A 24,566-nucleotide genomic window follows, 5' to 3' on the forward strand; every position below is an offset into this window, starting at 1 on the left:
CATAACTAGAATTCTTTGTCATTTTTTTTTCTCTTTAAATTTCAGTTTCAGCTAAATTATTTATACATCATATTTGAGTTTGTTGACTGAGAAGACCGACCAGGAGAAAATGAACAACTCTGCAGTGAACTTCACCACACCTGAAACATTCACCAACCTCACATCATCATTACTTCATGAAACGGAAATGCTAGAATGTTTTACATCAGGCTTCAATTTCATGTTTGGTTTTCTTATACACTCCTATGTTCTGTGGCTCATCGTCAAAGGGACAGGAAGCAGCGTTGCATCAGATTTCTTCAACCTCAATCTCTCTGTTTGTGAGATCATGTTCTCTCTGAATTGTTTATTAAGTATAGTGGCAAATGCCATAAGATTTAAAGGATTCACAACATTACCTCCATTTTTTCAAGGACTTGCATTCACCGGTCGTCCTCTGTTTCAGTGTCTGATCTGTGTTGAGCGTTACCTGGCAGTGGTTCATCCTGTAACCTTTCTGAAGTACAAACCTCTCAGATATAGAGTGATCTGCTGCACTGCGGCCTGGATAATAATTCTTGGCTCTTGTTTGTTCTGCTTGTTTTCTTCCATCTCAAATACGTTTTATATATATTCATGGTTTTTCTCCATTCAGTTGCTACTTTTCCTCTCCATTCAGTTGTTTTGCCTTTTGGTCATCCTTAAATCTCTGAAGCAGTCAGGACCAGGAGAGAGAAGAAGAGAGAGAGAGGAGGAAAACCACATGAAGAGAAGAGTGTTTATTATTATTCTAATAACTACAGTGAGCATGATTATCATGCTTGTTCCATATACTATTACTGGACTTGTCACTGCTGTGAAACAATTTTATTCAGCTCTTTGGTTTATTAGTTTTATGTGTTTTATGCTGGCTGGTTTTGTACAGCCTGTTCTTTACCTGCACCGGACTGGGAAACTATCCTGCTGCTTTTCCTTCATAAAAACTAAAATAGAGATAATTTGTTGAGCTAGGCTACTAAGCGCCAACAAAAGTGCTTTTGATTTAACTCTAAACTACATACTATTACTCCTGGTTTCACAGACAAGGCTTAAATCTAGTCCCAGACTAAATGGATGCTTGAGCTTATTCAACTGAAAGCAACTTGCACTGATACATCTTAAAAATATGTCAGTGTCATTGTTTTGTCTCAAGATGAACACCAGTATTTTCTTTTCTGAGGCAGGTTAAAAAAAGCTACGTAAATGTCCTAAAGTGAAGAATATAGTATATGTTGTGTGATCAGATTGATTGCCAGCCAGTTTGCTTCCCAGACCAAATTATTTGTTGCACATTTCTTGTTTTTCTCTTCTGCACTTTTACTGGGATAGTGTAGTAGATATAAGCCTATATCGTGTATAATAATGCACTAAAGGAAATACATAAGAAATGCTGGATGATTTGGTTGATCATCTTTGTGATGTTAATACACTTTTCAGTTTATTGAATTTGACATTTGTGCATCTGTTGAGAATAAACGTTTTTTTATTCATTTATTGTGATATGGTGATGTGAGCTAGGAAATTATTGAATGACTAAATATTTCCAGTCCAGTTGCTAAATAAAAAGATTTACTGTTTCAAAGCTATCTAAACTCTGCACTAAGGACATCTGCTGGTTAAGGCTTTATATTGTAAATGCAACGAGAACACATAAAAAAAAAATATATATATATATATAAAAAGTCCTATTAAAGGATTAGGTCACCTCAAAAATCCTGATAATTTACTCACCCCAATACCATCCAAGATGTTCATGTCTTTCTTTCTTCAGTGGAAAAGAAATTACGTTTTTTGAGGAAGACATTTCAGGATTTTTCTTCACACAATTGGCTTAAACAGCAACAAGAATGTTGAAGTTCAAGTCAATGCCGTTTCAAAGGGCTCTGAAGTGCTTCAAAGGGCTCTGCACGATCCCAGCTGAGCAATATGGTATTATTTAGCGAAACGATTGGTCATTTTCTAAAAAATAAATAAAAATGTATATACTTTTTAACCACAATTGTTCGTTTTGTGCTGGTCTGCGATGCGCCACGCATTGCGTCATCACGTTGTAAAGGTCACGCGTCACGTCATCTATCTAAGTTATTTGTCTGTGTACTCAGGTTCAAAAAGGTAGGGAAGAGCGAAAAATTCCATCTCATTTTCTCTTCCAACTTCAAAATCGTCCGACATCTTTGTTTTCATTTATTATTATTATTTTCTTTTTTTTTTCGTGACCTTTCCAACGTGATGACGTAATACGTGGCGCGTCGCAGACCAGCACAAGACGAACAATTATGGTTAAAATATATATATGTGTGTGTATAGCAGTGAGGGGGTACGGAGGACGTGAGCTTTCAGGTAAGTAGCAGCAGACGACTGGGTCTCTCTGCTCGTAGGACCACAGTGAAGGGAAAGGGAGGGGAATTGGACAAAGGGCCAGGACCTTCTGATGACGAACAGCAGACGACAATATGGTGGTCTAGTGGGTTAAACCACTGAACTGGTAAATCGAAGGTTGCTGGTTCGATCCCAGCAGTCACCACCAGTGTGTCCTTGAGCAAGACACTTTACTCCACGTTGCTCCAGGGGGATTGTCCCTGTAATAAGTGCACTGTAAGTCGCTTTGGATAAAAGCGTCTGCCAAATGCATAAATGTAAATGTAAAATATGCACTGGGCAGAGGACAATGACCGTCGAATAGGGTGCAGCAGGCCACAGTGGGTGGTGAGCAAGGCCCAAGGGGCTACAGGTATGTAGCAACTGACAGTGGACTTTCTCTTCTCACAGGGCAGCGTCAAATGAGGGTTGTGAAAAGACAACGCCTTCCCCCCAGACCGCCACTCCGGGCTGCCCAGTTTGGTTTAGGGAAGCCGCAGGAATGCACTGGCCGGCGCATGTTTTTGATGAGACTGATCCACCCCTTCCGCTATTTCTTATTCACACTACCTTCTTCCTCCCCCACCAGCCGCCAGCTTTCCAGTCCGACTAGTGTTGAATCAATCAAATGACTGAATGTCACCTTCCTTTCACAGGACAGCGAGATTGGACAAAGGACCAGGACCTTCCAACAATGAGTAACGACGACAGAATGTGGTGGGCAGAGGGCAGCGACCGTCAAATAAAGTCCAGCAGACAACAGTAGGTGGTAAGCAGGACACAAGGGACTGCAGGTAGATAACAGCAGACAGTGGGCTTTGCCTTTTCACAGGACAGCATCAGATAACTGAGTGTCACCTTTCTTTCACAGGTCAGCAGCAGTCGGAAAGCAGCGGCAGATAACTGGATCTCTCTGTTCGCAGAACAGCAATGGTGAGTACAGAATCCAACAGTTAATAACAGAGTCTTCTCTTACCCCAGTTCAACAATAGCAAAATGCAGTGGCGGATGACGGGATCTCTCTGTTCACAGAACAGTAATGGGGAGTACAAAATCCAGCAGTTAATAACCGAGTCGTCTCTTCCACCGGACAGCAATGGCGGAATACAGCGGCAGATGACAGGATCTGTTCAAAGAACAGCAATAGCGAGTACAGAATCCAGCAGTTAATAACTGAGTCAAGTCAAAATTTATTTATATAGCACCATTTATACAGACAAGCTGACCAATGTGCTTTACAAAGCGATTATAAAAAAATAAAAATAAAAGACAAAAGACAGAGCAAGAAAAATTAAAATACAAATTACAAGTTATTAAAAGCAATTGAATAAAAGTGTGTTTTCAAGCGTGACTTGAAAACTGACAAGTCAGATGCAAAACGAACATGATTAGGCAAGCTATTCCATAATGTCGGGCCCACAATAGCAAAGGCACGATGACCTCTGTGTTTTAACCTGTACCGTGGTATAGATAAAAGTTTCTGTGTACCTGACCTAAGATCTCTGGAAGGATTGTATTGCTCTAAGAGCTCAGATAGATAGAGGGGAGCTAGGTTATTTCAGCCTGGTCTCATTGTTAATACGTAGTATTAATACGCAATTTTCAAAGATAGAAAACGTACGTTTTGTACGTTTGGATAGATGCTGAAACGTATGATATAGACGTATCTGCAACAATTAAACGTAACATTATTACGTTTTTACAGCTACAAAACGTTAAATATGTACGAATCTTTCATATCATTAAGATATCTGTATAATTTACCTTTTACCGTTTTATAGATAAATGGAAGATCCCTTAACCCTACTCCCAACCTAAACATAACGTTACCCATTTTATACTGAATATAAAAAGAATAAAACGTACAGAGATGTGTAGGGAAATGGCAATTTTATTAACAATATAGAATTAAAATATTTTTTTAGCAGCTAATTCTACTCCTACCTCTAAACCTACCCATAACAATTTCTTAAAACTGCATAGGCTACAATTATGAAGAAAAACAACAAAACGTTACGTGTAATCAAAATAATTGATTTATTGCGAAAATGTCAAAACCGGTTCCAAAAGTCGTTCACATGACGATGTGTTGCAGTCACAGTCCTCTCTTTCAGTATATAATAGTTTTGAATGAGGTACAGAGCAGAATTTAAGTTATTAATCCATGAAAATGTTAATCCGGCTTCGCTCTGTGTGAAGGCGCGCGCGCTTCTCCATTTCAAATGTAGTTTACCGACTGAAATACGGCATGTCGCAATCTGTGACGAACAGGCGAGAGCCAATGAGCGTTTGATATCACTGCCGTAAAACATGTCGTAACGCTTCTTTAGGGCGCAATTTTTGAATTTGAATTCATCACGAGCGCGGGATTTGACAGTTACGGACTGCGCTGCTGTGATAGCCTGTGAAATGGAGATGAAGATCACTCACTGGATAAAGGGCTGAATTTGGATCTCTTTCTTGCAAACGTATGGATTCTAAAGATTTGGATTATATCAAGCTAATAAAATTGATGTCTTTTGTGAATTTATGTTGGGTTTTGGTGTATTATTGTTCTAATGGAGAAAACGCATTTTGTGTCTCACTGTAAATAAACTAAATATTACAAAATGGTTAAACGATTAAATAAGGTATGTTTAAGGTTTTAAAGTGTATTCTTGTTTAACTGCATGAAGGCTAATCCTCCGAAACGAGTTTGCAGCAGAAGGCACGAACAGAGCGAAATGTTATTAGCCTATTTCTTGAGTAAACTGCATTTAATAAATGCGACTGAAAACATAATTGATAAGACATTTGAATGCAATAGAGTCAAAACATTAATGCCACGATTTTAATATGCATAAATAAGAATACGTACAAATATGTAAGTCAGTAGAGTTGTTCATACGTAAATAATTTACGTTTTTGTGCTGTTAATACGTAAATATTTTACGTTTTAGTGCTGTAAATACGTCAGTATTATACGTTTCTGTGTGTATAAAACGTAAGTAAATGAACGTATGGTAGAATTACACTTTACGTAAAAATACACACGTATTCTCATGAGATCACGTTGGTTATTTAGGCACTTAGACAAATAAAATTATTTTAAAATCAACCCTAAAACGAACCGACAACCAGTGAAGGGATGCTAAAATCGGGGTAATGTTCACGTTTGTGAATGCCTTTTAAAAGTCTCGCTGCTGCATTTTGGACTATTTGAAGACGTGTTAGAGTAGTTGAATTTATTCCATAGTATAAAGAATTACAATAGTCCAGTCGAGATGACAGGAAAGCATGCATCACCCATTCAAAAGCTTGGGGACACAAAAAAGGCTTAACTTTAGTCAGCATACGTAGATGGAAAAAACAAGATCTGACAACAGAATTTACTTGCTTATCCAGTTTCAAGAAACTATCTAATGAAACACCAAGACTTTTCACACAGGTATTTACTGGCAAGTGTATATGCTTCAGGGAGGTGTTTTAAACTACTTTTAGAAGGACCAAAGAGTATAAGTTCCGTTTTATTTTCATTTAATTTTAGGAAGTTTGCAGACATCCACTTCTTTATTTTGTCTAGGCACGCCAAAAGGTGCTCGAGTGAATTTTTTCCCGCCCGTTTAATAGGGACATAAATCTGAATGTCATCTGCATAGCAGTGAAACGACACATATTTTTTAAATATGGATCCCAAAGGGAGCATAAAGAGGGAAAAGAGCATATGGGCCAGGATTGAGCCCTGATGGACCCCCCATCGAAGGTGAGCAACAGAGGACATAGAGGAGCCAAAACGGACAGAGAATCTTCGATCTGTCAAATATGAACTAAACCAATTTAATACTGTTCCTTTCAGCCCCACATCATATTCAAGTCTAGACAAAAGAAAATCATGGTCCACCATATCAAAAGCAGAGCTAAGATCTAAGAGCATTAAAATTATAGAATCTCCAGCATCTGTTGTCAGATAGATGTCATTAAAAAACTTCAGTAGTGCTGATTCAGTACTGCGGAGTGCTCGAAAACCGGATTGAAACTTCTCATATATAGAATGTAAATTTAAATTTACATTTACATTTATTCATTTAGCTGACGCTTTTATCCAGAGCGACTTACAATTGCTATATATGTCAGAGGTCGCACGCCTCTGGAGCAACTAGGGGTTAAGTGTCTTGCTCAGGGACACATTGGTGTCTCACAGTGGATTCGAACCCGGGTCTCTCACACCAAAGGCATGTGTCTTATCCACTGCTCGAAAACCGGATTGAAACTTCTCATATATAGAATGTAAATTTAAATTTACATTTACATTTATTCATTTAGCTGATGCTTTTATCCAGAGCGACTTACAATTGCTATATATGTCAGAGGTCGCACGCCTCTGCACAGCAAAAAAGCCAGTGTACATTTAACTCAATTTGAGTCAAATTTAACACTCCTGAAATGTATATATGACTCCCTCCATTTTGGAGTTAAAATAACACTTTTGAAAGTGTGAAATATATACATTACTCATGGAGTACATTTGAACTCTTACAGTGTTTAAAATGTACTCCATGGGTAATGTATATATTTCACACTTTCAAAAGTGTTATTTTAACTCCAAAATGGAGGGAGTCATATATACATTTCAGGAGTGTTAAATTTGACTCAAATTGAGTTTGTATTTATGAGATGTGCTTTTTGACAAAAGGAATCTTATCAGAAATAAAAGCAAAGCATTTAACCTATTGATAACATTGAATGCACATCAAAACAATCCAGAAAGTTAGAATTCGGTTCATTGTAAAGTTAAAAATAAAGGCAAAATGCAAAGAGTTGTTTTAACAAACTAGTTTTTATTAACGAACAAGTCCCTTTACATCATATGTTAACTTTTAAAATAAATGAAGGCAAAATATAGGCATTTCTGTCATCAGAATTATGTGAAAGCTGCTCATCAAATGGTCTGTATCTCTGTAATACTTCAAGTCCCACATGTCAGTGAATGTAAGTCCTGTGTCAGTGAAGCTGATTCAATACCTTCAACTTTGCAACAGTACAGCAACAACATTCAACAGATGAAAAACAGTTGCAGGATATGAGTGGATCAGTTGTGTCCAGTTGCTAACAGTAAAGTTCAGTGCATAGCCTAGTTGTTTCACAGAGCAGGAAAGGCTGTGCAGATCCAACTTTCTCAAAATCCTGGAGTGCTGGTTCCCTAGAGTAGACAACACAAAACCAGACCATTTACAATTAATACTATTTGTGTTTTATAAATACAGCAAGGTGACTCAAACAATAAACTATTTTGGTTAGATTAAGACTTTGAATTAACTGATTTCCAAGTATATTAAAGACTTAATTCATCCAAAAATTTAAATTCTGTCATTATTCACCCTTATGTTGTTCCAAACCAGTAAGAGTTTTGCTCATCTTCGGAACACTTAAAGGTATAGTTCGGCCAAAAATTATATTTAACCCATGATTTACTCGCCCTCAAGCCGTTCGAGATGCATATGTCGATCTTTTTTCAGACGAACACATTTTCAGTTATTTTAGAAAATGTCTTCGATCTTTCAGTGGTTATAATGTGAAGTTATGGGGTCCGGCTGCTTCAAGTCCAAAAATGTGCATGCATCCTTCACAAAAGTAATCCATCCGACTCCAGGGGGATAAACGAAGGCCGGTTTTGTCGTAAAAATATACATATTTAAAACTTTATAAACGAAAATAACTGGCTTCCGGCAACGGTCGACGCGCGTTCACGGAGATGGATGCTGGCGTATGACGTAGGACGTAGCGTAGGAAGCGTTGTGACGTAGAACGAACGTGACAGCGCAGCCAGTAAATATGTATATTTTTATGACAAAACTGCACGGATTACCCTCAGAAGGCCTTCGTTTATCCCCCTGGAGCCGGATGGATTACTTTTGTGAAGGATGCATGCACATTTTTGGACTTGAAGGAGGTGGACCCCATAGCTTCACATTATAACCACTGAAAGATCTACATTTTCTAAAATAACTGTGAAATAATTCGAAATAATTTTCGAAAATGTGTTCGTCTGATAAAAGATTGACATATGCATCTTGAACGGCTTGAGTAAATCATGGGTTAAATATCATTTTTGACCTAACTATCCCTTTAAGATATTTTTTATAAAATCTAAGAGATTTCTGTCCCTTCATCGACAGCCTATTCAACTATCACTTCCAAAGCCACAGAAAGGTATAAAGGAAATCATAAGTAATCCATGTGACTCAGGTGGTTTAACTTCAAAAAATGTTATGAAGCAAGAGTGCTTTGTTTGCACGAAAAAACAACAACAAAAAAACTCAACTTTATTTACAAATTATTAATCTTCGATGCACGCTCACTTAACAACGCATGTTGGAAATTAATATTTTATAAATTAAGTGGTAAATGTTTTGTTGCTGCAAACACAGCACTTGCGTAGTTTAATAAAATGTATGTTAAACCACTGGAGTCGCATGGAGTACTTTAATGATGTACCTTTACACCTTTCTGGGGCTTGAACGTGGTATTTGCGTGGACTGTCAATGGAGGGACGGGAAACTCTCAGATTTCATTAAAAATATCCTCATTTGTGTTGTGAAGATGAAATAAAGTCTTGCATGTTTGGAACGAGATAAGGGTAAGCAATGACATAATTTCCATTTGTAGGTGAACTAACCCTTTAGGAATAATTTTAGACACTCACCTTAAGAAATCTCTCTAAATAGTCAGCTGACAGAAGAATCTTTGTTCCCTTCTTGTGGCTTTGTGATGTTGGAGGCAGGTGATGGGCAGAGATTTCCCAATCAGTTGAGTCTAAAATTAAAAACCAAGAAAACATCTACCAGTCAAATCATGAAAACAATTGGTTTGAAAACTAATTTTATTTAAGGAAAAGTAACTTTTGTAAAGTAATTTGACTGGACAAATTCAAAATGACTGTTATGAAACACAAAAAATCTAGTTATACCAAATAGCAACAAAGCTATAATTCTTTTTTAATGTTTATGCACATGATTATCTCATATGTTATCTGTAAAATCTGTCCCTCACCAGGTTCTAGTCTGTAACGTTATAGCCTTTAAAGACCAAGCCTGGTTAGCCTTAGCCACTTGGTGCAGCATGGAAATGCTCCTAGCAAACACAAATAACAAAATCAATACATTTAAACATAAAAGCATATTCAAATATCAACCAAAATTTAATCTGATAAATACATTTTCATAAACATATTCTTAAATAATTACTTACACATTCTAAGAAAGTTTGTTTTTCAGATAAAATGAAAGTAAAAGATAGTTTGAGGATAAATACATTATGATATTTGCACATCACAAATATTGTCATAAAACAAAATAACATTATAAAATACGTATTGTAAATGAGTTAAAACACTTTGTGTTCTCACCGTTAAAAGCAAACTCCGCGTCTGCACTGCGTCACGAGTAAAAGAAGATGCAGGGCATAACGTTAGTCTGTGAGAAAGGTTTAGGCGCACATCACATAAATATCGTTATAAAACATTATAATGACATGAAATACATGTTGTAAATTAGGTTAAAAACACTTACTTTGGGTGTTTTCCCTGTTGACGTTACAAGCAAACCTTCTCGTCGTCAGCTCCGTATTGAGTCAAAGATGTCGCCTTTGAGAAAGGTTTCGGCTCGTTTAAGCACGCAGAGCATTTACATTTCTCTATAAATCAATATGTTATAAAATACATATTGTAAATTAGATAAAACACTTACTTTCGTCGTTTCTCTGTTTAAAAGCAACCTCATCCTGGTCTGCTCCGCATCGCGCGTCAACGAAAATGCCTTTCTGAGACCGGTTTAGCCGTTCACAGCACATACATATTGTAATAAAACAATATAATGTAATAAAATTGTATAAAGTGCATATATAAATGCGATAAAACACTTCATATCTGCGTTTTCCCTCCTCGTATGCCTTGCATCGCGAGTCAAAGAAAATGGCGTCTGTGAAAAAAGTTTCAGGACGTTTCGTCTCGCCCGGCGCGTAAATGTCCCGGATGTAACTAATAACACTCTGTCAGTGTAAATTTAGTAACTCTACATATTTACACCAGCCAGAGGGTGCGGTTTACACTAGCAGTGTTAATCCCGTGAAATTCAACACCAGAAATTTAACTCTTTACTCTAAGAGTCCTTAACACCAGGATTTCAACACTGGAGATTTTGCTGTGTGGAGCAACTAGGGGTTAAGTGTCTTGCTCAGGGACACATTGGTGTCTCACAGTGGATTCGAACCCGGGTCTCTCACACCAAAGGCATGTGTCTTATCCACTGCGTCTTGCTCAGGGACACATTGGTGTCTCACAGTGGATTCGAACCCGGGTCTCTCACACCAAAGGCATGTGTCTTATCCACTGCGCCACCCCCACTCCCACTCCCACTCCGCCACCCCCACTCCCACTCCCACTCCCACTCCCACTCCCACTCCCACTCCCACTCCCACTCCCACTCCCACTCCCCCTCCCCCTGCACGTGTGGGGCCGACATGCTTCCCCGATAAAGTGGATTGCACGTGGCCCAAAAAAAAGTAAAGACAAAAATGAGAAAAGACCAGAAAACAGCAACAGAAAAAAAAAAAAAAAAAAAAAAAAAGATTCACTCACAACACTCCACATGCACTCACACACCACTCCATCAACTCACATAGGCTAGAAGCAGTTTTTATAGTAGCCTAATGTCTATAGCCATTTTTAAATTTAGGCTATTTGAGTTACAGAGCACAATTTAAGTATGATATTAGCTATGACACAGAATGACATGAGAACTAAATGAGACTGGTATTTAAAAAATTCCCTACCAGGCAGCAGTCCCCTCCCACATCAATTTACCATATTTCCTCAATTTATTAGACTAGCCAAACTAGTTCACATCTAGGCTGTCGTCATTAGTTGTGAACTCAGTCTGTAAAACAGCGCATCCTGAGAGACTGGACATTCACTCTTCAGGTGAAAAATTTCTTCTTTTTTTTTCGTTTTCTTTTATTGTGTTGAGTAAATTATGTTATTGTTATCAGTCAGGAGTTTCCTGTGTTTTTTTTATTTATTTTTTTAAATGGGCATAGTAGCATAAATTGTATCATTCCTAGGCCAATTATCATTGGAATGCAATTATTGTCTGTATTACGCATAAGGGCTTTTCACTCTGCACTTAAGCCCAGGATAGCATTGTTCTAAACCCCACGTTTAACCCCGGCTAAAGGAACAGGGTTAGCGCTTTTTAGGATTATGAAACTGTGCCCGGACCAGGTTTGTTTTGCAATTTTGGTTAATTGTCAACCCTGGGTAAATTATGAGCAATGTGAAGCAAGATAACCCATAATTGGAATGACCCATGGTTAGCTATTTCAAGTGTGAAAAGCCCTAAAATGACCCATAGTACTTGCTTTATTTTCACATATTCTCATATCAGCTGAATGTAATAGACATATATTTGCAACATATTCATATTTTCTTTGATAGACATGGACTCTGCTGTGAACTTGACCACACCTGAAGCTTCCACAAACATCACAACATCGGTGTCTGCATTTAATCGAATAGTCATGTTAGAGATTTGTCTGCTGAGCAGCAATTTCATCTTTGGTCTTCCTACACACTCCTATATTATATGGCTCATCATCACAGGAACAGGAAGTGGAGTTGCATCAGAGTTCTTCATCCTCAATCTCTCTGTTTGTGACCACACAATTCCAATGCTTCATAACATTAGCAGTTTTTCTCCAAGCACTAGGCATAACGGGCCACACTCTGTTTCAGTGTCTGATCTGTGTCGAGCGTTACCTGGCAGTGGTTCATCCTGTAACATTTCTGAAGTTCAAACCTCTCAGATATAGACTGATCTGCTGCACTGCGGTCTGGATAATTATTGTAGGCTCCTGTTTATTATGCTTATTATGCGAGAATCAAGCCTTTAGATGGTTTATCTCGATTCATTTACTCATAGTTTTCTTCATTGAGTTGTTCTGCTGTGTGGCTGATCTCAGAGCTCTGAAGCAGTCAGGACCAGGAGAGAGAGGGAGAGAAAAAGAAAACCACATAAAGAGAAGAGCGTTTTATCTCATACTTGTTACCACTATGAATATGGTTATCATGTATTTGCCATGCTCTATTGTTGGACTCATCACTGTTCTGACGCAACAGAATATTCCTGCTCTCTGGTATATTAGTTTCATTTGTTTTATGCTGGCTGGTTATGTTCAGCCTGTTTTTTATCTGCATCGGACTGGAAAACTTGTCTTCTGCCTCAGTTCTCAAAATTGACTAATCATTATTTCCATTTAGTAGTTTTTTTATTGATTTTTATTAAAAAAATGTATTGGATGTGACAATTAAAAATGACAGTTTATGATGCATGTTTGGCCCTCAGTCATTGACTGTTCTGTTTATTTAAAGAAGTCCATGTGAATTTACCTATTCTTTGTCTATCTCATATGGTAAAGGAAATGACTGATTAGTATATATATATATATATATATATATATATATATTAATTAGTATAATTAATAGTTTTATTTTAATATGTTTGACTCATGATCACCCTTTTTAAGGCATTATAGAAATTATTTTACTGAACCTGAAATGCATAAATTATGTAAGTGAGCAATTATGGACTCATTAGTACAACAGCATCAATGTTGATTGTTTAAGATTGTTTAGTTTTCAGACAGACAAAATCATACGTTCTTGTCTACTCTTCTAGCTTTAGTCTTCCTCAGTGGATATATCTGATCAATATGGGGTTCGTTTGTGAGCACATGTAATGTGCTAATCGTTCAGAGTGTGTTTGTCAAATAAAAGGAATTAATCTCTGATACAGTCACTTATTTCCATGTGCCAGGTGTTCAATGCATTAGTGAAGCTTAAGTTATTATGAGAAACATGTTCAAACAAATGTTTCTTTAATGAATGGGAAATGTAAAATATAAGCCTACTGGAAACAAACATTTTCTCCCAAATTGCTATGTTTTTAATAGAATTTTTATCATGTAGGCTAAATATAAACATATTACTTGCAACCTTTTGTCCATCCAGAGCCGATCAGCCCAATACGCACACTACGCAAGTTGCGTAGGGCCCCGCAAATTACTCAAGGCCCCGCCTCCCCCTCGTGTCAAAGCGCGTCAATCAAAGTTTACAATATCGATGAGAAAATTAAGCGGAACTATCCTTCTGATCATGAAAAGAGAGAGAGAAAAAACCACCATGAGAGTGAATTGCGGGAACAGCAATCAGGTAGACTTGTGTTCTCTTCTCTCCTCTCCAAGTTTAATGTCAGCAAAGAACAGTAAAGATAAGTTGATGTGCATCTAACTCTAGTCTTTCTGGGCAGTGCATATTTTGGTCTTTCTGCGTCTTGCTTACACTTCCAGGGCTGTGTTCTGTGACTTTGTGCCTGACACAAAAAATAGTGCGAGTGAAATACAACTTTTACGTTTGATAAACGACTAAGGGCAACGGTGTTTGTTTATAAACTGCAGCTCGGAAAAGATAACCGTGTCGCGTGTTAACATGCGTTCATATGCGCATGCACGAAATGAAACGCGCACTTTCCAGCAAAACATCTGTGGGGACCAGTAGGCTACAATATGGGCGTGATGGCACTCCTATAGGCACACATACTTTTCAAACAAGACAAGGATTATCTAGACTCCAAGTCAGTTTAGTTACAACTCTGCAATAAAGCAAGATGGAAAGCAATATATTGACATTGACTATTGATTTATAGGCTATATTGCATTTAAAATGTTGATTGGCTGGACATACTGGTCAATATGGATGCACATCCCTCAGTAAATAATAACCATCAAGTATAAAGTATTGCTTTTATCATTTAAAACACAGTGACGTGCCATGACAAGCCATTTTAGCTTTTATTCATTCACAGGATGCATTTTTGATATCAATAATTACATTTAAAATGTGAATTCTTGATATTAAGAATGTACTTTTTCTAGTAACAATGTCTATTTTTGATATCAGGAATTACATTTTCATTAGTACTAGTTACTGGGGTGTCAGGTGTGACTGTTGTGTGGCAATGGCAAATGTTTTACATGGGTCAGGTAGGAGGGCCCCTTTACAGAATTTCGCTTAGGGCCCCAGAGAGGTCAGGATCGGCTCTGTGTCCATCCTTATATATATATATATATATTTATTATTGAAATTAGGTTTGGAAACAGTGCCTTATTTTGTGTGATTAATAATGGCTGTATTAAATTGTCACACTCGTGTTTCAGACAGGAAGGCGAAGACAGACAGATCAAGTTAATAAAGTTTAATCACAATACCTCAGACAGGCAATGACAAACGCAACAGTGATCGGACACAACAAACACAATGAGATGATTAACAGAACACACTGTTGCAAATTAAATAAGAATGACGGTGACCGTGGTAACAAAGGAGTGGCAGGAAAACTGAACAAAGGAAAACATGTGACTAATGAAAAAAATAAAGTTTATTATTATTATCAATTTGACTTCAGACATTGGAATAAACAAACTTACCATTTTTAGGCCCATTTTTTTGAAAGTCATAAATATAAAGGGTCCAGGACAGCAAATTTAAACATGAAAGCATTCAAATTAAATATTACAAACAGTGAGTAAACTGCACTGCATTCTGCAGTTATATTTATAGACATCAGATAGGCCAAGCATTCACTCTTCAGGTGAAAAACTATTTCAATGTCATTCATTTTCTTATATTGTACTGAACGGTAACACTTTACAATAAGATTTCATTAGTTAACATTAGTTAATCAGTTAACATGGAATAAGAATGGACAATACTTCTACAGCATTTATTAATCTTAGTTCATGTTAATTTCAGCATTTATTAACATTATTAAGCCTTTATGGTATAGTGTTGCCTTATGAAAACAATTAATTTCCTTGTTATTAAAAACAAATATATATATATATATATATATATATATATATATATATATATATATATATATATATATATATATATATATATATATATATATATATATATATATATATATATATTGCACTATGGCAATTAAAAGGGCAGGCCTTAAGGTAGCCAATGATGTGCTGTTTTTAAATCACATGACATTTGAATGTCTCTCTAAAACTTTCTGTCCCACTGTCACCCTCACATGCACCTGTTGAAGTGCTCCAGAAAATGCCTCATTTCTAAACATCTCTTCTCAAGGGGGATTCTTTGCAGGATCTTTGATAAGTAAATTAGATATTTTACTCACAAATCAACTTTGTCTAAAGTTTATAGCTATAGTTTTCCTGTAAATTGACAAAATATCAATGTTTCCATATGGCAACGCTGTACCACAGTGGGATGTATTTCCCCATTGGGATTTTTTTTATAGAAATAGTGGCATCAACAATATTTATTTGAAGTGTTTATTGTAGTTGTATTAATGTATAAATAACAAATTGATTTTCTTTTTTTCAGAAAATGAATACAGCAATATTTTACGGAAAGGACAATGGAGTGCATGGTTAACGTGCACACTGAGTCTGAAATAGACCTCATGTTTTGTCAATCACATTTATACACTGCCTCCGAAACTTTCGTCCGTCATAAAAAAATTCGATTGGGTTCGATTTTCTGCGTTTTTCGCATCCGTAGCAAGCATTTTGAATGGTGTTTTGACAATTCAAAGCCACCAAATTAATAATTCGAAACAATGCATATGAACATTTCTGACTCCGTGTGCTAACCGTTAGCCATATTTTTGGGAATGACAGGGATTCCCAAAATCCCAATTTCTGGGAATGACAGAGATTCCAAAATAAGGGTTAGGGTTAGTGTTAAGGTTATGATAGGGATCTACTTATTTTTGGTTTGCATGAATTCCGAGTATATAAATCTATCAATTTCTAAAAGAAATGTGGAATTAAATAGAAAAGAAAATCGTAATTTTATAGAAAAACAACTTTGACCATTTTCCATTGTGTTACAGCGTTGCCACTAAGTAACCCCTCACAAAAAAATTAAATAAAATAATAATAATAATCTTTTTTGATTTGTATGATTGAAGCTATTTCATGTAAGAAAAACTTATTTAAAAATATATATATATATTTCATGGATAATAATGCATAGAGGGTTCAAATCAAAATGTGAAAGAATGCACTGTGAAATAACATAAACAAACAATGACTAGTAGAATTTTTTATGAACTAATGTTAACAAATATTAATAAATACTTTAACAAATGTATTGTCCATTGTTACTTAATGTTAGTTAATACATAACTAATGTTAACAAATGAGACCTTATTGTAAAGTCTTACCCTACTGAGCTATATATAACAATGCCATTGTTGTTTTCAGTCAGTCATATTGTGGGTTATTATTGGCATGTTAGATACTGAAGAAAGGGAATGAGTCATTTTTAAATTGAACAGAGTTTAACAATTTATTTAAAATGCAACATATCATTTAATAAATTGATGATGTGTAGAACTGCACACTAAGGTAAAAAAAATTGAATCGTATCTACTCGTGATTTAAACGACATCCATGGAGTCTGAACAAAAAATCTGTATATTGACACTTTTTTTCATAATTCACAATTATTATTATTTTTTTTTAGGCATGGAATTAATGAATGGCTCTATAGTGAACTTCACCACGCCTGAAGCGTCAACCAACCTCACGATGTCTGCACACCACTTAGTATTTTTTGTACTGAGCTTCCATTTCATGTTAGGTGTGTTTACACACTCCTATGTTATATGGATCATCGTCACAGGAACAGCAAGTGGACTTGCATCAGAGTTCTTCAACCTCAATCTCTCTGTCTTTGAAGATGTTCTGTCTCTGAATTCTTTATTCGTTTTGTTGGCTAAAAGATTTTCAAGCCTTCAAATAATTTCAAGCTTTTTAGTGGGACTTTCCACCACTGGTCGTCCTCTGTTTCAGTGTCTGATCTGTGTTGAACGTTACCTGGCAGTGGTTCATCCTGTAACCTTTCTGAAGTTCAAACCTCTCAGATATAGAGTGATCTGCTGCACTGCAGCCTGGATAATTATTCTTGGATCCTGTTTGTTCACCATGTTTATTTTAGTCTTGCTCAGTGAAATGGCACATACATGGTTCTATACTCTGCATTTCCTCCTCTTCCTCTTCATTCAGATGTTTTTCCTTGTGGCTGTTCTTATAGCTCTGAAACAATCAGGACCAGGAGAGAGAGAGGTGGAAAACCCCATAAAGAGAAGAGCATTTTATCTCATTCTGTTAACTACTGTTAACTTGTCTATTATATATGTCCCAACTGCTATCGCAGGAGTCCACAAGATTCTGACTAAAGGGTATATCCCAGGTCTCGATATAAGTAGTCAAATTTGTTTTATTCTGGCTGGTGTTGTTCAGCCTGTTCTTTTTTTGCACCGGAGTGGAAAACTTCCCACTATAACTTTTAAAAGACATTGCTGCTAAACCTAAAATTATGTATAAAAAATTCAGTAACATGACCAACATACATATTGATTGGTTAGTCTGCCATGTGCATTGAAATTGAATGTGGTAAATCATTTTAGAAAAACATACAATTGTTTGTCTTTACTGACACTATAATGATTAAAGATCATGTTGTGTAGTTTTTACAGTGCATGCATGCTTCATCTGTGAAAGATTGGTCATCACAAATGGTCATCTTGTTCCATTTAGTTCAAATAAAGTTAATTAAAATAATAGTTACTAGCCTACACCGTAAAAAGAAATCTGTACAATTTACAGCAAAAAAAAAAAAAAAGGCAGTTGGTAGCCAGAACCATAGAAAAAAAACTGGTAGCAACAGTTTAGGTTTCATGGATTTAACTTAAATGTATAGGAAAAAAAGGGGAAAAAATAATGTATATTTTATTAACTTACATAAGGATGCGCAATGAGAGCACAGAAAGAAAACTAAAAAAGGCTAATCAGTTTTTTAGGCTTCAGACAGATATCCTAACTCTAACCTCAAACAAACAACTTATTATAATGTAATTAACAGTGTTGGGCTCGTTACTCCAAAAAGTCAAAAACGTACTTTACTAATTTGTTACAATACTCATTATTACACCCCCACAAAATTGATCTTTGTCGCTGTATATCGCTATGTAGCCTAATATCAGAAAGACACTTAGGTGTTCCGTGCTGTCGCTCTAATGACGTTAAAATAAGTTAAAAGCTTTTTCTCGAAACCTTGCTTTAGTGTCCAACAGAAGAAAGAAACCCATACAGGTTTAGAACAATTTGATGGTGAGTAAATGAAAACAGAATAATAAAAAATAAAAAAATTGGTGACATATCCCTTTAAATATATTTGGCAAAACAATCCCTTTCCAACTGTTGGCTATAAATACAGAGAATGATTAAACAAATGAAATAAAAAAATATTAAACCAATTTCCTTATATGTCCAGAGCTGATCACATGCCACATAAAGTGACACTAAACAATACCATGGTTTGTGAACTTGCAGTAATCAATCAATATAATTTCCTCTGATATTGAGATGAATGTAGGCTATTTATAGAAAAACATTACATTTTCTATACAAATAATACTTAAAGAGGGCTATCTGTTTTGAAATATTTGCATATTTGGTTTATTAGGACGTGCAACCTATAAACCTATCCACAAAAAAACCCTAGTGATAGCTGTGAAGTCAGTCTACAAAACACAGCTCAGAGACTTATACACACCCAGAGAGACTGAACATTCACTCTTCAGGTGACAAACCTTTCTGAATCATTTCAGTTTTTCTGCAAGAAGTCTTGTAAGAATTTGAAATCTTGTAAGAATGCTGATTATTTAAATTCCAAAATGGAATAGATTTTCTTTTAAAAGTAGGCTACCTTAATGTCTTTCTTGTTTTGAGCATTTTAATCTTTGCCCTGTGAAATGCATATTATTTTACCCTATGCTAACAGATTTACACTTCTTCATTCCCATTGCAACCATTTTTTTCATCCTATGAACTAAGCAGACAAAGAAGAAATGAACTCCACACTTGAAGCATCCACAAACTCCACAACCGTGTCACCCTACTTTTTTCCAGTGAGCAATACAGATATGTGTGTGTACGCCATTAAGTTCCTGTTTGGTGTACCTACACACTCTTATGTTATATGGCTCATCATGACAGGAACAGGGAATGGAGTTGCATCAGAGTTCTTCAACATCAATCTCTCTGCTTGTGAAATATGTTTTTCTATTAATTGTTTGTTTATAATACTGTCATCTGTTGGTCACAGTGTCAAGTGGTTACAAACATTTTTACTTGGTTTTACCACCACTGGTCGTCCTCTGTTTCAGTGTCTGATGTGTGTTGAGCGTTACCTGGCAGTGGTTCATCCTGTAACCTTTCTGAAGTTCAAACCTCTCAGATATAGAGTGATCTGCTCCACTGTGATCTGGATATTCACTCTTGGCTCATGTTTGTGCTGCATGCTTGTTGTAGCCAAATATAATGATATGTTCATGTCCTTATCGCTGCAGTTCCTCCTCTTCCTCTGCGTTCAGTTGTTCTGCTGTTTGGCTGTTCTCAGAGCTCTGAAGAAGTCAGGACCAGGAGAGAGAGGGGGAGAGAGAGAGGTGGAAAACCACATGAAGAGAAAAGCATTTTATCTCATTCTAATAATTACTGTAAGCATGGTTGTCATATTTGTCCCATTCATTTTTACAGGCTTCTTAACTATTTTCACAGAACTGAATACTGAACCTTACAGAAGTTTTGGTTTGGTTTGTTTTATTCTGGGTGGTTTTGTGCACCCTGTTCTTTTTCTGCAACGGACTGGAAAACTTTCCTGTGTCTGTACCCCATAAAACTTGAAACTGTAACAAAACATTGTTACTAAACAACCTTTTATTATATAAGTAAGCCTTACATTGTAATACAAACATCCTGGGATACTAATGTGAATTGAATTGGTGAATATATTTGAATTTAGATTATAAATCACATTCTGTAGTTTGTATAGTGCATTCATGCTTCATCTGTCAAATGTGTGAATTGTGGTTTATATAAGAGAGTTATCTCATAGTTATCTGTTAGTACATTGTTTATTGTAATAATATAAACATTCTGGGATACTCGTGTGATTTGAACTTAGTGAATAATTCCTTGAAATGATTGTAGATCATGTTGTGTAGTTTTTTATAGTGCATCCTTCATTTGTTAAAAATGGGATAACTGGTGTGCATGTTTTTGTGTGTTTGTCAAATAAAAGCAATTGATCACCTGAAAACTTGCCTGTGTCTGTTCCTCATAAAACCTACAACTGTAACAAAACAATTTTTTTTATCATACCCTATAAACATCGAGGTTATGTGTTTGAATTGTCTTTACTAATTTCCTTGGAGATCCCAGTGCATCCATACATCATCTGTCAAAGATGGGATAAAAAATTTTTTTTTTATCAAATTAAACCAATTAATCTCTGACAAAGGGTCACCTGTTTCCATGTCAGGTGTTAGATCAAAAGAACAGTTTAAAAATGTGCATATAAAATCAGCTAAAACAAACCTACAAACACATGGATCTTCAGACACAGAGGATACATAATAAAAGAGTGCAGGCACTTCCATCAGAAGGCAGTGTAGAGGTATATCGCCACATCTAAACTAAGTGGCCTAAATATGTTATCTGCTACACAGTTTATCTCGGTCTCTGAACACTTCAAACATATGTGGCAAATGGAAGATGAGGTCAGGTAGGTGGCATCGGCAATATCGTCTATTGTGACCTAATTTGGAGAGCATCGAGCCAACTGAGTTAGCAATGCGTTTCAACAGCGCAGGGGAATGAAAATGCGGTACATTTGAATGCTTTATGCTGAAAGCATTTGCTTGAACATGAGATTATGGATGGTGTTTTAAAGACTCTGTTTTGATTAATCATTTGCAGAAGTATATACAGTATACCTCCCAAGGGATTGGACATTCACTCTGCAAGTGAAAAACCTTTTTGATTGATGTCTGTGTTTTTTTTGTTTTTTGTGTGTGTGTGTGTGTTTATTAATTGTATATTACAATAACGCTTAGGTAGCCTATCCAGGCAAGTTGTTTTTGTTGTTAATTATTCATTATCACTAAGTATTTCAAATCACTATACAGGAATTGCATTTTAGCTAAATTACTATCTAGCTAGTTTATTTTTGGAAATGTCGAAGGACAAATACTTTAAGTATTTATGCAAATCGTTTCAGATGACTGATATAGCGCACAAATCGCATGCTACTTTTGTCATATTTTTTGTCTTAAATGTCAACCCGTTCTCACTCGTTTTGTCCAACAGAAATGAGTGACTACAAATGCCAAAAGCGGCCTACACTGTGGTGTAGTCCTAACAAAAAGGACAATGGAATTTGATCATTGTTAAATTATTTTTGTCCTAAATGTAGCCTATTTTGGGGTAAGACTTCAATCCATATTTGAATAGGCCTATACACTATAGTTTAAGTTACATAACACTATTCAGTATATTTTAGGCCTTCGGAGGCTGCACTCCAAGGTAGGACTTCACTTCACGTCTCTTGAGATACCTCCATCTAATCGATTGTTGAAGGCAGCATAGTATCCTTCAGTGCCTTTTATATCCAACAATCATGTGCATTCCATTCTGAGACAGTTGAGCTAAAAAATAAAGATGGTGTCTGAAAGTTGCTGTTGGTGGTCAGTTTGTGTGTAAATGTATGTTTTTTGTCCAACGTTTTCCACTTCTATGTCATTGCGAGCAAGAAATTACTATTGTAATTAAATATTCGCTTAGTTATCACCAAAGCTCTCTCTATTTTGTCTGCAGAAAATTAAGCTGTCGCCTCAGAAATATGTCTTAAATCAGCTTCACGAGGAGCCTTGATGCGCAAGCACTGCCTACAAAGTCATTGCTTGATAAGGCAGTGAGGCATCAAGTCAGCTGCCAAGTTTTCAGATGCAGCCATTTATTTGTGTGAGGAACAGATCTTGATTTGATCAGCATCCACCCAAATCCTGCAGACACTTCTTCTTCTTGTTTAATGGTCGTTTACTCCTTAGGAGTATTATCGCCACCTACTGTTTATCTTTCATCTTGCATGGGTAATGTATCTGCATTGCATTCTTTCTTATTTGAGGATGTACAGTAGTACCCCATCTTGCCCAGAGGGGTAGAGCTCATGCTCTGAGTCCTCCAGCGTTCCCTCACACACTCAAATACTGCCGTCTGATGAAGCATTACGTCAGCTTTAATGTGAAATATAACATTGGCTCTCGTGTGTCTCATGGCCGAATGCTAGAAGCCAAATACTTAAAGGTACAGTAACTTTTTTTGGTTTCATTTGACCAAATTTAAATAAGTCAATACATCATCAATCCTTTTTCCAAAACGTGTTTTGTTTACCCTTATTCGCTATGGTAGGCATATTATAACTGTTTATATTAGACCTGTCAGGTTGGTTTTCGCAGGAACTTGCATGCATATGTCACTTGCCCCGTGCGTGTCTCGTCAAATCTGTAAAGAGAGAAAAGTTGTTCCTGCTACTTTGATGTGTGTATGGTGTGTGTGGGAGAGGCAGGTTAGTTGTCACAATAAGCGAGAAAGGTTGAAATGGTACATGCTAAATCTCCAACCTCCGGGGAATCACCGGAGTAAAAAAAAAAACCTGAACAGACGAGAGTCTGCTGACAAAAAAAGAATGCGACAGAGCTCGTAATAAAATGAGAATCAACATTAGCTTGACTTTTCAGAGATGGGCGAGAACTGAGGTATTTGAAATGTTGTAAAAGTGACGCAGAGGTGGTGTTTTTATTACTCAATGGGTGAGTAAGGTATTTTATTGAACAGATAAATTGATATGTAGCTCTCTAACAGAGTTCATTGTATCATCTATTATGAAGGGTTATTTCATTATGGTTGTTGTAGCAGTGCTGGAATTTATTTTCAAGGAAGTATCTTGTTTATTTACCTAGTTCTGGCATGAAACTCTAGATGGCGCAGGCTAATTGGTCTAACTAATTTGGTAGCGTCACATCATCAATCATCAATTAAACAATTCCCCATCGTAAGTACACATTGATGGCCTAAGACACGAAACGAGCGGTTTGTGTGAGAAAACGAACAGTATTTATATAGTTTTTACCTCTTGTACACAGCCACGTCCAAGTGATCTGAGAGCGCGGGCGGGTATAGATATATACAATAGAAGTCGCCTTGGCTACGGCAGTTCATTGGAACGAAACCGTAGCCAAGGCGACATCTAGTGTATATATGTGCCGGCTTCTCCGGCTTCTACCGGCTTCTCCATTTCAAATGTAGTTTACCGACTGAAATACGGTATGTCGCAATCTGTGGCGAGAGCCAATGAGCGTTTGATATCACTGCCGTAAAACATGTCGTAACCATAGACTGTAAAAAAATATGGACGTAGTGTCCGTGACGTCACCCGTAGGTTTCTGAAGAGCATTTTTGAAGCCTAAAGTAGGCGGAGCCGGCCGTCGCCATCTTGGCCTTGCGTCACTCCCGGATAACAGAAAATAGGCAAAGAGGCGGGGCGTGAGTGGAGCTGAGGAGCCTTGCTATGATTCTGTACTATTCTGCTAGTTGAAAATGTATTATGCAGTAACTTAAAGCTGCCGTCGGCAACATTTTTTTGATCATATTCAGTGTAATCGACACTATAATCCGACAGAACAACATAAATAAGGTGGTTTTAGAAAAAAACCCGAGCTTCTAACTCCACCTGGAGCGTGTTATTTGTTTTGCAAAAATCCAGCGCTCCCGCTTCATCAGGTCCAATCAGTGCAGGGGGGTGTGAGATCTGACTGTCAATCACAGGTCGTGCACACGCCACAGATCCCCCCTCACTCGCGCACGTTAATATCACATGCACACGCCACGCCTGAAGTTCGCCTGGAGATTGCATGAAGCGTGATGGCGGAGAGAAAATCTACTAACAAGCTTCCAATTCCTCGGTTATTGCTATCTATGTTCGTAGAGAGCTTATTCAGTCCATTTTAAATTCTGATTTTGGCCGCCTCTCAAATGGGTTAAACCATAGATATAATGCCTATGAAGTTCAAGTAAATGCGCTAGAAAATCCGCGCTCATTCATGGATGTGCATTTATTGCATGGACAGAGAAAGCGCCGACACCTGCAGGATTTCATCTGACGGTACTTAAGCATATTATAATCTATCTGTTCCGTGGGAGCAGAACGAACGAGC

The 24,566-nt window shown here is 36.8% G+C and overlaps 1 protein-coding gene and 2 long non-coding RNA genes across 4 annotated transcripts in view; 2 read left to right on the plus strand and 1 right to left on the minus strand.

Moving 5' to 3' along the window:
• The window catches only part of LOC309477373, a 339,545-nt gene that overhangs the window by 37,888 nt on the left and 277,091 nt on the right, over window positions 1-24,566 (plus strand). The window lies entirely within an intron of this gene.
• Window positions 110-3,313, plus strand: LOC309477552 (chemokine XC receptor 1-like; the record flags this gene model as incomplete). Its single annotated transcript, XM_082140826.1, has 2 exons — window positions 110-754; window positions 3,248-3,313. The coding sequence occupies 2 exons, from the start codon at window positions 110-112 to the stop codon at window positions 3,311-3,313; spliced, it is 711 nt and encodes a 236-aa protein (XP_081996952.1).
• Window positions 7,174-10,234, minus strand: LOC309477477. 2 transcript variants are annotated; one of them, XR_014198651.1, is made up of 6 exons: window positions 10,101-10,234; window positions 9,924-9,997; window positions 9,761-9,827; window positions 9,406-9,486; window positions 9,059-9,168; window positions 7,174-7,555 (listed from the first exon to the last, which is right to left on the minus strand). It is a non-coding gene; the product is annotated as an uncharacterized lncRNA (long non-coding RNA). The 2 variants fall into 2 exon arrangements; XR_014198652.1 differs by lacking the exons at window positions 7,174-7,555; window positions 9,059-9,168; window positions 9,406-9,486 and having other exon boundaries at window positions 9,614-9,827.

This window comes from Leuciscus leuciscus, assembly GCF_965113295.1.
Source record: "Leuciscus leuciscus genome assembly, chromosome: 16".
NCBI lineage: Eukaryota > Metazoa > Chordata > Actinopteri > Cypriniformes > Leuciscidae > Leuciscus > Leuciscus leuciscus.